Genomic DNA, 15,498 nt, shown 5'->3' with positions numbered 1-15,498 from the left:
ATGTTGTCTTTATTTTTTGAAGGTGACATAGACCGGAAGCTCCAATTAACGCTGCGTTTGTGTGTGTATCTGCGTCATTACCTCGTTTATGAAACCCTAAAGTTTCAGAACAAACAGTTCAGCCACTGCTGAGAAAATAGTGTTGTATTGTTTTCCTGGGCTCTGCGAAGCGGATCGACACTTCCTTAATTTGATGTCGTCATCAGAAATCCTCACCACCGTAGTGCCTCCCGGTGCGGGCACTAGTCCGGGCACATCCGGTTGCGTACATTCAACCGCAGAAGAAGAAGAAGAACTAGTCTCGTTGTAGCTGCTGAGATGCAGAGCATCCACCGTGCCAGAGGGGGAGCTGTGTATCTGAGAGCTGGCCTATCTATTACGTCACTTCCAGGTACCTGGCCAATCACAGGACAGTAGGAAAGCTCTCGTTGGCTGGCCAATCACAGCAACTGTTTGGTCTGAAACAGCGCGGCTGACGAGAGCGTCAGTGAGGAGATATTTTGATCGGCTCGTTTGCAGCGATTAGGAGGTTTTTAACCATGAAAACAAGTTAATATATGTAAGTAGACCTCCATAATTAACATATATTTGTGATACAAGCATTCTATGTCGCCTTTAACAAAACTGTTTTATTGATTATTGAAAACACACGGCTGTGTAAAAACCCTTGGGTCATGGTCTGATACAGCATTTGCTGCTTCATGAAATCCTATTCAATATTCTCTGGAACTGGAAACAAAAGCGTTTGGTAAAGGGTTGTTCATACAGTATATACTGTAGAGAAATGCAGTACAGCAGCAGTGTGAGAGTGCGTGTACGCTGTATGTATGATCACAAGCCCGGTTAAGTAAGTAACAGTTAAATATTTATGCAGGAACCTTTAAAACACACACACACACACACTGGCACAGAGTCACAGCCGCTGCTGCTCATCATTTTATCGTAATTTTGATGACTCTGCTCACTCTGCTCACTCTGCACCCCCCCACTCGCACTTTTATGTGCAGTAAATGTCATTATCTTATGAGTGGGACTATGAATTTTCATCTACGTGTCCTGCACCCTCTTAAATGTCAAACACCCCCCCCCCCCCAGGTCCCGATTCTTTGGTGCCTAATGTAATTAGCCACCGTCGTATCGACTTTAAATAAAAACACATAAAAAAAAAAATAGAACTCAGCATTTGGAGAAAGTGTGGTTGTTGGGGGTTTGCTGGCATTTCATCAACAGTGACTCGGGGGGGAAACCAGCTGGAGATACGGAGGCTCAACAAAAGGCTCACCTAATAAAATCTACACCTGCTCACATCAATAATCTCTTAAGAATGCTTTGCCACTTAATCTCATCATTAAACAGTCTTTCCTGACTGGAAACTGGAAAAATGCTCCCCTCCACACCAAACTACATAGAGAAAATCAGTGATTTTACATCGGCAGCATCAGCATTCACTGCTGCTTTTATGAGCAAATTCAAAAATTTTATTTTACAAATTCTGGGTAGGAAATGCTTTGCTCGGGCTCACGTCAGTGACACAAACTTACCACAAGAGGCAGCAGTACACCAGCGGCTCCTGTATCACTGTGTGCTTAAAATGATTATTTTCTCAATGGAATTAGGTACAGGGAGAACAAGCGGTTTATACCCTACAGTTTTCAACTGAAAAAAGCTGTCAAACTGGGGTGAACAGGTTTTGTCCCTCAAATTGTCCCTCATTTACTTTGTTGGGACATGGTGACATAATACACAGACATAATTCTTAAGATAATGTAGATCTAGGGACAGGGGTCTGCAACCTTAGGCTCTTGAGCCACATGTGGCCCTTCAGTGCCTCTGCAGTGGCTCCTATAGCTTTGAAAAAAACAACCCACTAAGTTAATTTTTATATGACTTCTTTCAAAGTGAACACACTTCTTTTTCTTTTAGGGATGAAGGTGATAAATAAGAGTGGTTTTCATATTTCAGCAACTAAAATATGCATCACTCCTGTCCCCTGTCCTGTCCTGTCCTCTCCTATGTCCTGTCCTGAACTACATAAAATCCAAATATTTATTCATTTATTTCAAGGTGGGTTATTTTTAATCTGTGTTGAAAGCAGTCATGAAATGTCAACAGTTTCCTTTTTGTACTTGATGCAACAAACTATACTTCTTTTATGTAAAGTATATCTATATACAAAACTTTATACATGATATTGTCTTCATTTTATGGGTCAAATAGGTTTCGCGGCTCCAGATTAATGTTATTTGGAGGTTGCTGAGCCCTGACCTAGGCGTGAATTATCCCTTTAATCGCCACAGTCACGTTGGCTGAATTTGTATTTAAACGCACATTTAAAAAAAGAAAAATCGAGCATTTTAAATAACAAACCTAAAAGAAAATGAGTCATGTAAATATTGTTTTCACATCCCAAAGACCCGACGATCGTCACCGAGCGTTCCCACGCTCTCGTGTAGGTGGCCTGCTAATCTAATTATCTTTTTTTCTGTCGAGCAGCTGTGTGTGTGTGTGTGTGTGTGTGAGACCAGGAGTATCAGTTTGGGCGTCAAACATCACACCTGCGTGATTCACCACACACGACTGTTTCCATTCATATTTCACTGCTATTTGTGTGTTTTTTATGGGGGTAAACGTCTCTGCGTCAGGTTACAGCGGCTCCTCCGTGACAGATATAAATGTGCTCACACGTCAGCGGGCTGTGTTTTCCCCTCATTTGATGCTGCTGCCAGCGTCTGAGTCACCGTTTGATGTCGACAACCTGTGCAGATACGTGGCTTTGTGTCACCTGTCACGCCCACGTATGATGTTATATTAATTTTATACATAAATATCTTTTTTTGTGTTTGTTTTTATATTTATATATTTTATATATATATATATATATACATATATATATAAATGTACAACCCTGTGCAGGTGGATCATACATTTCAAAGCTGTTTAAATGTAAAAGAGGCTGTCACACTTCTGCTCCCGCCGCCGATGAATGTGATCACGAGCTCTGGAAGAAGAAATAAATAACTTATGTTTCCTGTTTCTATTTCAGGCCTTAAAACATCATCAAGAGTGTGAGTTCTTTGAGTTCTTCGGCCCTTCTGTAAAACCCTTAAGACACTTTAACTGCTGCTTCCAGCGTCATTTCCACTGATTAAGGGCCAGAGACACGAATGGCAGTAGGAATCCCTCAGATTATTATTACATCCGTGGCTTTGCGGTCATTTTTGAACGGGTTAACGTGCATAAAAACTTGAAATTCGGCATGGAGGTCGGGTCTGGAGAAAATGCGATATTTGCATAGTTCACAGACCCGTCTGTTGCTCAAGGGCTCTAAAGCACCGCCTAAGGTGAAAACAGAGGCAAAATGGAGTTCCACTGAATGTCCCGAAACGAATAAAAGTTTACTGTAACCATGGCCTCAACTCAACAGGAAGTCATCCATTTTCATTTTTGCCGATTTGCTCCCTATGTAAATTGTGCGTACTCGTCCGAGTATGTCTGTCGTACCAGCATTTAAAAAAATGCGCCAATTTGTACAAGACACATCAAAGGTTAAACGCTGTCGAAAGGTTTCAAAACGGCGCGTTCACTGCAACCCTCTGCGCTTTGGCGAATTTCGACCATTCGCCATGAAACAGGAAGTGCCCTATGACTTCGGCATACGTTGAGTTCCACCAAATTTTTTCCGAAAATTGGTGGGACGATGTTATAGACCGAGACGGACATAAAAGTCGACTGTAACCATGGCCTCAACTCAAGGAAGTTGGCCACTTTGAATTTTGTCGTCCATTTTGGCGATTTGCACATGGCAAAAAGATTTTGAGGATTCAAAAGTGAGGTCAGGGAACTGCTGCACTCCCCTTGCGTGTGGACGCGAGGGCCCTATCATGGCTGTGCGCAGTCCTAGTCATAATTATATTTCCTGGTCAGTGTAAGCATTAAAAATCTAGTCTGTGTTAGATATTACTGCCCGTGTTAGCGAGCGTGTCAGCAGGGACCGTAATATCTGCTCCAACTCTCCTCCAGTGACTGTCAAAAGGATACGTTTCTTATTATGACTCACTTATTATCTTTGTATAAAATATTGTTGTTTTTTTTCCCACTGTGTCACATATTTTTGAAGCAATACCTGGAATAACGACTTCCTCCGGGATCCATAAAGTTGTATCTCGCATAAGGTACGGTACTCATAATTCGACAAATTTCCATTTTTAGTGCGACTTTTCCACTTCGACTCCACTACATTACGAAGGAAATGATGTACTTTTACTTTTGAATTTACATATAACCGCAGAGCAAATAAAAATAAATTAAGATTAAAAATGAGTGTTTCAAACTGTTTTTGGGTGGATTTTTTGGACAACTTCCTCTCATAAGCTCTTCACATGGTTTCATAACGGTTTGAGGCACAAATGAAAGCTAAATATAAATGATTTTACTTTGTATACATAGTTCTGGTTACATTTAAAGGTGCCTGCTCTAGGGTTAAATGGACGTTATTGTCAGTTATGATGTATTTAATACTTAATTGAAAATCTGCAGTTGTGTAGTTAAGTTTCGTATGTGTGTGTTGTTGCCATAACAACAATGGAACAATGGAAGTTTTCCTCCGATGAGTCTGTATTTTAAGGTGTTAATGAGTTTGGTTGTTTGCTCTCTGAGCAGCATTGTAACTTCAGCTTCACTGATTTAAAAAGAAATAAAACATTCAAGAGGCAATTAAGCGTGATTTGGGAGGTCGCGTCACTTTGACTTTTGTCTTTTAACAACCATTCATTTAGAAATTTGATCTTTAACTGCTAAACACAATGTCGATACTTTTAAGTGAACATTTTAAACCAAATTTGAAACTTTGGGATTTGAGGTAACAAAACTCCAACTGTGTGATATTTTGGGGATGAAATGATCAAATTACAAGCTGTCGCCTCTTTCTCTCTCTCTCTCTCTCTTTCTGAGTCTCAATCTGCGTTCTGGATTCTCCGTCTGCCAAAACAAACTGGACCTGTCACAACACTCCAGTCTGCTGATCGTCAATTTGTGACTAAATTGGTTGTGACTGTAAACGACAGACCACTAACACTCTGTTGGCTGCATATGCTTGAGTTTGACCCGACCACTGAGTCTCTCTGTGATGCTGTGTTTGCTGGAGCGTGGCGACCTTCACACTGACACGTTTATGTACACTACATATTTCAGACCTTTACATTTTTAACTACACATTATGTCTCTACACCGAGAGACGGCCCATGGCTGGACGTCATCATGCCATGGTCATATTTTTGGGTTGTCAGTCCATTTGTCCCTATCTTCTGAACATAATATCTCAATAAAACCTTATTATTTGGTGGAAAGATTAACTTAGACTCAAGGAAGCACTGTTCCAAATTTAGTATTTAAAGGTCAAAGTTCAAGGTCATTGTGACCTCACAAATCAAAATGAGGTCTTAGGGACCAAATCCCCAAATTTGGAGGACATTTCTTCAAATTTGGTACAAATGTTCACGTGGACTCAAGGACATACTGATCAGAATTTAGTAGTTAAAGGTCAAAGTTCAAGGTCATTGTGACCTCACAAATCATCTTTCCTTTATTTCATTTTGAGTACAATATCTCAAGAACACTTCAAGGAGAATTCTCCAGAATTGGAGGACATTTTGTACCAGCTAATTTGGTACAAACGCTCACATGGATTCTAGGACGAACTGAATACAGTTTGGTAGTTAAAGGTCAAAGTTTGAGGTCACGATGACCTCACAAATCAAAATGATTACCTTTTAGAACACAATATCTTAGGGACACCTCGGGACATTCCCCAATTTTGGATTACATTTCTTCAACTTTGGTGCAAATGTTCACATGGACTCAAGAATGTAATGATCAGAATTTAGTAGTTAAAGGTCAGAGTTCAAGGTCATTCTGACTTCACAAATCCCTTTTTTATATATCTTTCAAAGTTCTCCAAAATTGGTGGACTTCCCTTCAAGGTTAAAGTTCAAGGTCATTGTCATTTCACAAATACACAAAATAAACTGGCCAACAGATTCATTGGACTAAGTCCAGATGACACCACAATTAAAAGCCTGCTGCATGACCTAATTTTTTGAAGTCTAACTTTGAGGAGTAACAATCTGCAGACTCACCACTAGATGTCACCAATTCTTACAAACCGGACCTTCAACAAAGAGTCTTTATTGTCATTATACAACCACCACAACTAACCACTGAACCACCGCGCCACATCCATAGGTAAAAGCTGCATTAAGTGATGTTGACTGCAGCTAATGTATGTGCAGTCATCGCTGTGAGGTTGTCTGGTAAACCATTATGTTGTTGTGTAAACTTAAATCCCGTCTTTCAGAAGCATAATTGTACTCAGATATTCCGCATGTGTTGGGGGAAATAAACCCACGTGTCCACCTGCGTCGTTGAGAAGCAAAAACTGAATCAGTTCAAGTACAAAATTGAAGAAAACAAACGTTTCTCTGGGTTTTCCGTCGTTGAGCCCAGCGATGCAGGATCAGTTAAAACATGCAGCTGTTTACTTTCCCCGAGCTGAACACTGATTACACTGGAAATGAATGTTGTGTTTGTTTTTCGTTCATTGTGAGGCGAGCGAGAACCCCCTCCCCCCGTCTGATGCATCCTCCAGCTGAACATATGTTTCCGTCTGAGGATTGTATTGATTTCCGTGCAGCAGCCACATACATCGCTATGTTTGCTCATTTTTCATGTCTCATTATTTTAATGACGTGTGATTTTCAGTTGAAGAGCTGATCCAAGAGCTCTGCGTACAGATTCTAAGATTCTACCACAGTCATTGCATTTGATCCATGTGAGCACAAATCTTCAAGGCACGAAGGTGTGTGTGTGTGTGTGTGTGTGTGTGTGTGTGTGTACCAGGTATTACTAATGTTGTGGGGACCAAAACCTGTTTACACAGTCACATTATGGGGACTTGTCCTCCTTGTGGGGACAAAAAGCAAGTCCCCATAACGTAAATTACTACATTTTAAGGTGAAGATATGTTTCATGGTTAGGTTGAGGTTAGGGTTAGGGTTAGGGTTAGGATTAGGATTAGGCCAGTAGTAATTGTGGTTAAGGTTAGAGTAAGTCTCCAAGAAATGAATGTAAGTCAATGCAATGTCCCCTCAAGTCATGTGTGTGTGTGTGTGTGTGTGTGTGTGTGTGTGTGTGTGTGTGTGTGTGTGTGTGTGTGTGTGTGTGTGTGTGTGTACCATCAAAGACATGAGTGGTGACGGATTCTGAAAGAATGAATTGGAAGCTCTGTACGTTGAACTACAGCCACACTACTCCATCTTACTTCATCCTTCCTCCAGTATTTGGACTGATTTGAGCAACATCTACAACAATCCTGAAGCGCAAATGTTGTGTTTTCATCTTATTACCACAGGCCTTACTCTAATCCTCTGTATTAAACATCCGAACAAATATTTACAGCTGAAGCCCAAGTTTAACTGCATTTTGAATTTCGGTCAATTCAACCTCCTGGTCAGAAAAGACTATAAAATGTTCATCTCATGGATGGAAAACATTCCCATGAACACATACACACTCACCCTCACACACAAGGAACACAGGAGAACGATAATGAATAAGAATATCATTTCATTTGGCCTGACGTCCACATTAAAACTATATTTTTGAGCCCTGAAAATGAGGAAGAATGAAAAATTGATTTGAATTCGAAAACTCCAGGAGTGTGTTTTAGTCTCGACGTTTAGAAATGATGACACAGTTAATCTGGATTAACTCCCTGATTGATTTTTATTGGCCTACTAAAACAACTCTTTAACGAGGGCCAACTTTGATAAATTAAAGACTTCTGGGGGCCCACGGTCACTTCAGACCTTTTTTCTTTTTTTCTTTTCTTTTAACAGTAACATTCACAAAAAAATGTATTTTCATTGTCACAATTATCATTTTTAAATGGAAATGTAACCAAATCTAAGCATACTGGGGTTAAGTGCCTTGCTTGCTGTTTCTTGTTAGTAGAACTTTCTGAGATTAAAACTGCACACTGAGATTATCTTGTTCAGGTTTGTGTGTGTGGATGCAGATTGTTCTTGTGTTTTCCAATGATCTGCTAGCGTGGCTGCAGCAGTGTTGTGTGAGCGCGTGAACTCACAGCCAGCAGGCGGTTCTTGTCCTTCTCGGCGCTGCTCAGACTGTTCTCCAGCGTGGCCCTGTGCTTCTTGGTGACCTCGTCCAGAGTGCGCGCCTGGCTCTCCTTCATTTGCCCGGCCTCGTCCTCGTAGCGAGCGCGCATGTTGCCCATGTCCTTGTCGTGCGCCGACTTGTCGTCGTGCAGCGTCTGATGAAGAGGAGAAATACAAATTTTAGAATAATGCTCAGAGGCACGGAGAGCAGAAGCCCGTGCTGACATTTACACCAGCCGCTGTGTTTCTCAGCCATATTTACTGATCGACCGCCTGCAGGAATCAATGCTGCGCTCTGTCCCTCTGTCTCTGCAATTTTGTCTCCGTGTCTCTCGTCTCTTCCTCACCAGTTCACACAGAACAACACCCCAGGCTGTGTTCCATGTGGGATTATTTATAATGGGGTTATTGATTATGGAGCCATGAGGATTAAGCACAAACCTGCGGCCAAACAGAGACGGTGATTGACAGCTGTTGTCTTTAGAAACAGAGCGGACAGATGTAGTTTAGGCTAAAAAAAAAAACCCAGCAGATTAATATTTTATATTTGAAATTCTTTTAAAATTGTGTTTTCTCTCCTTTTTCTTCAAAAAGAGCTGCAAGGAGGAGGCGTAAAGGCAGATTAATAATGCACAGGAAGTCGGCTAAATTTATTACACGACAGGTTACTGATCTTACAGCCTGTGAGGCAGTGAAGGCCAGAAAATAAGCACAAATACTGATTGTTTAAAACTTTAAAACTGAGTTACCTGCAGTTTAAAAGCTGATATTTAATGTAATGTCGTTTTTTTTACATAAAACATACAATACATATATGCAAATTGTTTTTTTAAACTATGTTAATGATAAAATTACAATTTACTCAGAGCATTTAGGATGTTTTTTTCCCATTACTATGTTAAAACGTATATAAAGAGGCTCTAAGAATGTGCAATATAGAGTTTTTCAGCACAACCTATAGGAAATCTGATGAAAAATAAATTTTTTTTTCATTTTCACCAACTATATAAGTTCGTTTGACTCTTTTATACAAAGAAAAAAGGGTCTACTTTTTGTCTATTTGCACAATTATCACTGCTTTAAACTAAATATGCGCCATAAAATGAATCGTAGACTGACGTAACATTTTGTATGTATAGATTTACAGTAATTAATTCTAGATTCTAAAATCTTAATTCTAAAATCTAATTTAAACGTGAAATTGCCAGTTTTCTGATGCTTAGAACCAGATGTAAGATTGAGAAAACATTTTTTTTAACCCAGTTTACTCTTTTTAAATACATTTTTAACCTTTTGCTCTCTAATAAATGATGTGTAGGTTGTTGTATTTTGTGTCATGTTGTGTGTGTGCGTCGCCTACCTGTAAGAAACTGTGAAGATAAATTGACAGACTCCGCTAACTATGAGGTATTTAAGGGTTTTAGTTTTCTTTTTTCTTCTTCTTATAATTATTATTATTATACCGCGTTATTTACCATGTTAAAATAACACGCGTCAGCACTAAAGGGTTAATAATGAGACACGACATCCCAGCACTCGCTTGTATTGTGTAAAAATAAAATCAAGGTCCATGAAGTTACCATATACAAATTCGTTCCCCCTGAAAATATACAAGAAAAACACAAGTAAAGTGAAAGGCACATTATTTGAGAACATCCTGCTGGTCCTTGGGGAGTGTCAGAGTCACTTTTTGCCTTTTGGACGTCGGCGGAAACATCGTTCTTTGCCCGGTAAAGTGTTAATACAACACGATAGGTGTTAAATAAGATTGGGCGCCGCCGCTCGGACTCGACCACATGTTGAAAGAGAATATGATTTATAATCTCGTTTGTCAAAGTCATTGCGACAAACAGCCAAAAAAACAAGGCCGGTAACAGATAAAATAACTCATCTAAAAACATGCTCAATTTATATTCTATTTAGTGTTTACCAGGCAAAATGAAAAGAAGTGGGTGTCTGGCAGATTGTCAGATGCTGGCAGCGGCAGTAAAAAAAAAACAAAAAAAACTTTAATATGCCACCAGGGATGAATTCACACTGGAATGTACTGTAATAATTGCTCCAAAAGCAAAAGGCCTGTGTTTTTTTTGGGCTTCCTCCAAGAAGCATCCATCACAATGGTCGCAGTGAGGAAGTCTGCTGTGGAATCACATGGCCAAACAATCCTGACGGGGGAAACAAACATCTCCACGGCCTGACACGAGCGCCGCGGCCGGGGAAAAACAACCCGCGTGGCTAATTTTCCTTCTTTTGTGGAGCGAGGACAAGAAGCGAGAAAAGGCTAATGAAGTTAAAGACGGGAGGAAAGAGGAGCAAAAGTGCTAATGTAATGACTTCTCCACAACTTTATATAATTAAGTCAAGCGCACGACCATTATCTGAAGTGATGCTTTTCTAACATAATCTGCTTATGCTGCTTATTTTCAAGCACAACTGAGCCAAAAACACACCAGCGAGCCGCTGAGGAAACACGCGACACAGCGGCCAGGTCCAGGTCCAGGTCCAGGGAGAAAAATCCTGCCGTCGATGAAATATCTTTTCCAATAGAATCATTTTTTATTTTAAAGAGACATGTGTGAAGCAGAAACCAGCGGCGCTCTGAAGAGGAAATGTGCTGTGGTGTATAATTGGAGCGGGGACGTGCTTGCGTCCCCGGGAAAAAAGACATTGGAATTCACAGCAGGCTGCGCTCGGTGGGAGAAGTCTGCCAGCTCCCGCAGGATTACGCAGCACAAATGTCAGCGATAGATGAGGAAACAAACGTGAAGGAGCAACACTTGACATTCTCCGGTGGCTGGGCGCGCTGCTGCTGACTCTCCACTCTTCCTTAAATCGCCTGACCTTTACGCCGCCCGCTCACTTTTTGAAAACGCATTGATTGGCAGCTTTGACTCTTTGAACAGTTTGATAACAGCGGGTCAATTTTCTTCCTGCCTTTCACCGACAGTGCGGCTTAAACTTTGCTGAATAAATAACAGGAATCTTGGTTGGTGAGATTTTACTTTTTACTGGAAATCACGACAAATCCGTACATTTTGTTCAGAAAGAAGTGTTTGAATGCGACGCTCTGACAAATCGACTCATCCCGGGAGAAGGTCACAGTTTTAATACCCTGGCCGCTCGTTTCTCCAGTCAGTGAAAATAATTAGTTTATAAATTGTTAAAAGTTAAATGAGAGCTTCAACTAGTGTTTATTTCCATTATCAACTAGTCCACGATTATCTTCTGCATCTTTGAAGGAGCTCATTAGACAGCCATAAAACTGGGTTCACACACCTTGGTTGACATCAAATTCAAGGCCATTTCAAGGACTTTTCCAGGACAGAATGTGCTGACACGGCTTAGGATGGGAGGACAACTTGTAAGAGCTGCTTCGTCCATGATTGCAGCACGCTCTGCATCTGGACAGGTGATTGTCCTTGGGATCTTTGTTGAGACAGAGATCTTGGAGTTTGCGTCATTTGGAACCTCGTCAGAGCAGGAACTAAAAACAGGTTCTAGCACCAGGTACTGTCACTGATGGAAAAGCAAAACAAACTGAGTCGAGTCGTGCTAGAACTGCACAGTGAAAGAGCTGAAAGAACGCGTGTGTCACGTGACTCTAGCTTTTCTTTTCTCACAAGTGAACACGAATGATGAAGCAACATGAACAACAACAAAAATTCCAACTTCAAAAGTTTGACCACACCATGACACTGCAAGGCTTCCTCTGTCGTGCGAAGTTCTCTCTTCTGCTAAGCTGCAGACCACAGTCTGAGACCAAGTGGAGGAAGAATTCTGGCAGAAATATGACGAAATTCCAGTGTTTTGACTGAAAATCATTGTCACAACCTTTTAAAAACACTATCATCTCACACATACATCTGCTTTGCAGAAACAAAGGCGTAAAGGCAGACACAGAGTCTCTCAGCTCACTGTATAACTACACGCTCATACCTACAGCATATATTCTGTGTTCTGTCTCCGTGAAACATATCAATAATTCATATCAAATACATCAGAGTAGCTTTGAGCAGAGGCTCACAGTACAGAGAGCACGACTGACTCTGTGAAGCCACGGAACATTCAAAGACTGCCGAACTATAATAAATAAAGGCAAAAAAAAAATAAATAAGAAACAAAATCAGGCACAAACAAAAGATAAAAATGCAGGGATTGAAAAAGATGACGGCAAAGATTGACGAATGCAACAAAGCCGTTCTGCGTTCACGTCACACAGAAAACTAACTTTTCCTCACCTGTAACTTGCTTCTCTGTCACTGAAATGATAAAATATCACCAACTTTCTGTCGGAATTACCAAAATAAGAGCACAGAGTTACGCCGCTGCTTACTGATGAGTCATTGGTCATGATCAAGAATCAGTAAAGACCAAAATTTGTGCCCTTCACTTCAGCTGCTTAAAATCTGCGCCACACTAGAGGATTTACAAATCTGACTTGACTTTAAAAAAACGTGGGAGACCACACAAGAGAAACAATGAACCGGTTTTTAGCGTTTTAAACCCAGAGAAAGCACAGACTAGACGATCCAGTCCAGACTCAGGACCACACACTCTGCGTTTTATCAAACTATTTCAGGGAGGAGATTCCAGGGATTTGGGATCTCACAGAAACTCACAGCGTGATTTAACGTGACTTCAGAATATAAACCGACATGGAAGCAGTCTGCTAATCCCTCACACTACTGGATAATTTGGTCAGATCATCTGTTCAAAATCAGAAGACATTTGTGATTGTTGGAAAGGACTGGATCAGGACTGAAATCTGACCAATTATCCCAAATTTGGGGCTTAAGTCGAAATATTTGAACTTGAGCTAACAACTAAAAAAGAATGAGGAGGAAGAAAACATGTGAAATCACAAGTAAACAGAAATTAGACATCAATGTCTATGACTGCTGTACGCACCTTCTCCAGACACTGGATCTGCTGCTTTTGTCTTTCGTCCTGGGCCTGGATCTGGCTCTGCAGGGACTCCCTCTCCTCCTCCATCCTCACCACCTTGTCCTTCAGCCGGCTGCGCTCGTTGTCCAGATCCCTGATGGCTGCCTCCTGAGTCATCTGGGTGGCCTGCAGGCTGCTTATCTGACCTGCCGCAGGACAGAGACAACGGACGTGAGACGGATGCTAACAGTCAAGTCAAGTCATCCAACATCTGGCTCGTCGGTGTCTGTCCTGTTTTCCCCCGACTGCCGGGAAACGACAGCAGAATGTGAACAACCCCGTCTGACATTTTTACGCCTCTTTGTGCTTCCTCTTATGACCTTTCATTTAATCAACGCAGAGAAAAATGAGAAGAAATGGACCATTGAGAAGCTAAATCAATATTAGTGTTTAGGTTATAAACCAAGTCATTCAGTGTGCCATACATCCATAAAGTGTATATAAAAATGGATATACGTCGTCGCTGGTTCTGGAAAGTGAAGCCAACGTGGAAGTGTCTAAACCCTGCATTCTTTTGAATGACCAATAGGTGGTGACGCCACTGGTTTGCATGCAAGAGAAAGTGACCCCTAATTCTCATGAAAGCCATTTTGTAAAATTTGGTGCCACTTTGAGGCAAATAGGTAATAATTTTGCATTCCTATTTACATCAGAGCTCAGAAGCTGGAACTGCAAATGACATCATTTCTGATTTGACCGTGTTCCAGAGAGAGAAGTCGCAAAAAAACATGGACTCAAACGTATCCCGCGCCAGCGATTGTTAGCAAACCAGTCGATAACAACACGTTTTTTTGTGGTGCACACAAACAGCAATATCTATTTACTGTAAGACAAGTGTTTGTACAGTCGAGCTGGAAATCCGAGTTGGGAATCCTTAGTGTAGAGTTCCAACTACAAATGGAACGAACTATAAAGCAGGGTATGAAGTGGGCTTGTATCATCTGTACTGTTAGTGTAAGAGCCTTAATAAACATTCGTTCCTCCATATTAGATTTTAACATACAGCCTAGTGACGCATTTGGCTATTTGAATGAATTTCCAAATTGTCCAGGAGAGGTCGCTGCAAGGGCAGTTTGACCTGCATCCGTGCCGTCTTTGCTCATCAGAAGAAGACACAAAGAAGTCCTTCAACGCAGACAATCATGACAAACAAAACTAGCTGTTAGCAGAGGAATTAGTGTAGCCGATGGAGTCGACAGAGGCCTCAATGTGACTGACATTGCAGCAGAGATGGGATGAAAGTGAGATGGCTCACTCCATGAAAAACGATGTTGTTCAGCTCCACGGGGTGAAAAATGATCAACAATTAAATTTGTTGGCAACTAATTTAGTCATCAATTTGATAAATATGGTTAGCGATCCAGGGCTTGAATTTACTGCCTTCAGAGAGTCTGGGGAGGTGGAGGCTTTCTGCAGCAACTAATGTCCTCACCCTTTCACACTATGTGTCCTATGAAGGACACATACAAAAACAAACATGTAAATATAGCCTTACATGTGCCTCCACTGACACTTTCAGCAAACATTGGGTGCCTTTAAGTACATATTTAGTGGAAAGTGTGACCTGTACTTGTGGTGGTAAGTGTGGTTGTCATGGTGACATTCAACCAGCTGGATGATATTTGTCTCCCCTCACATGCGAGCGTCCTCAAACATCGTCACGGAAACACGAGGAGCTCACACAGGAGCCAACGAGCCGGACGCGAAGTTGTCCGCTAACGCTCGCACGTTTGAGATGCTTATGTTTACTTGACACTGTAGCACGGAGCGGAGACAGTAGTGTAACATGCAACAAAGTGTAACCAGTGTAAGTGAGTGAGCGCAGACACACACACACACAGCTTAAACTGGGCATGTGAGGAGTTTGTTCTGAGTCTCGGGGACTGGGAATAGCATTAGCCTGGATATACGGCGATGTGATGTTACAGTGTTAACGATCATGAGGCGTCTGAGACACGACCAGAAGGGCTGTTTGATGTGTTTGCAAGACAAATCCAGGGTTGACTCTTCAGGGTAACATGAGGATTTAGGAGTATTTTAAAGTTGGGTTAAGCAAGAAAATCTGAAATATTACTGGAAAAAGTAGTTCATTTTTGAGTCTCATCTCCAGGTCCTGAGCACCTTCCACCAGATGAGGACAGACGGAGGTGATAGATGAACCTCCTGCAACTCCTCCATATCTGAAAAGCTCCGTCTGACTTTCCTTTGTGAATCAATTTAATCTTTTCGGTTGCTTTGCAGAGTTGGCAGCTGGGACAATGAACCTTTTCTTGCCGTGTGTAAGAGAACCACTTCAGCCTGTAGACTGAGCTGAAACTGGCAAATCACAAAGGCCTCTGTGTTACCCTGGCACCCATCATTTGTCTACAGAGTGTTCCTCATT

At 41.4% G+C, this 15,498-nt stretch overlaps 1 protein-coding gene across 2 annotated transcripts in view; it reads right to left on the bottom strand.

Moving 5' to 3' along the window:
- Nucleotides 1-15,498, bottom strand: part of fam184ab (family with sequence similarity 184 member Ab) — a 132,216-nt gene that overhangs the window by 40,670 nt on the left and 76,048 nt on the right. For both annotated transcript variants that reach the window (XM_058613872.1, XM_058613873.1), the window contains exons 8-9: nucleotides 13,080-13,261; nucleotides 8,141-8,326 (exon numbers count right to left, since the gene is read on the bottom strand). In XM_058613872.1, the coding sequence (XP_058469855.1) occupies nucleotides 8,141-8,326; nucleotides 13,080-13,261 (368 nt within the window). The remainder of the gene's footprint in view (nucleotides 1-8,140; nucleotides 8,327-13,079; nucleotides 13,262-15,498) is intronic.

Source organism: Solea solea, chromosome 17 (assembly GCF_958295425.1).
Source record: "Solea solea chromosome 17, fSolSol10.1, whole genome shotgun sequence".
Classification (NCBI taxonomy): Eukaryota; Metazoa; Chordata; class Actinopteri; order Pleuronectiformes; family Soleidae; genus Solea; species Solea solea.
This window is presented reverse-complemented; position numbering and strand designations above follow the sequence as displayed.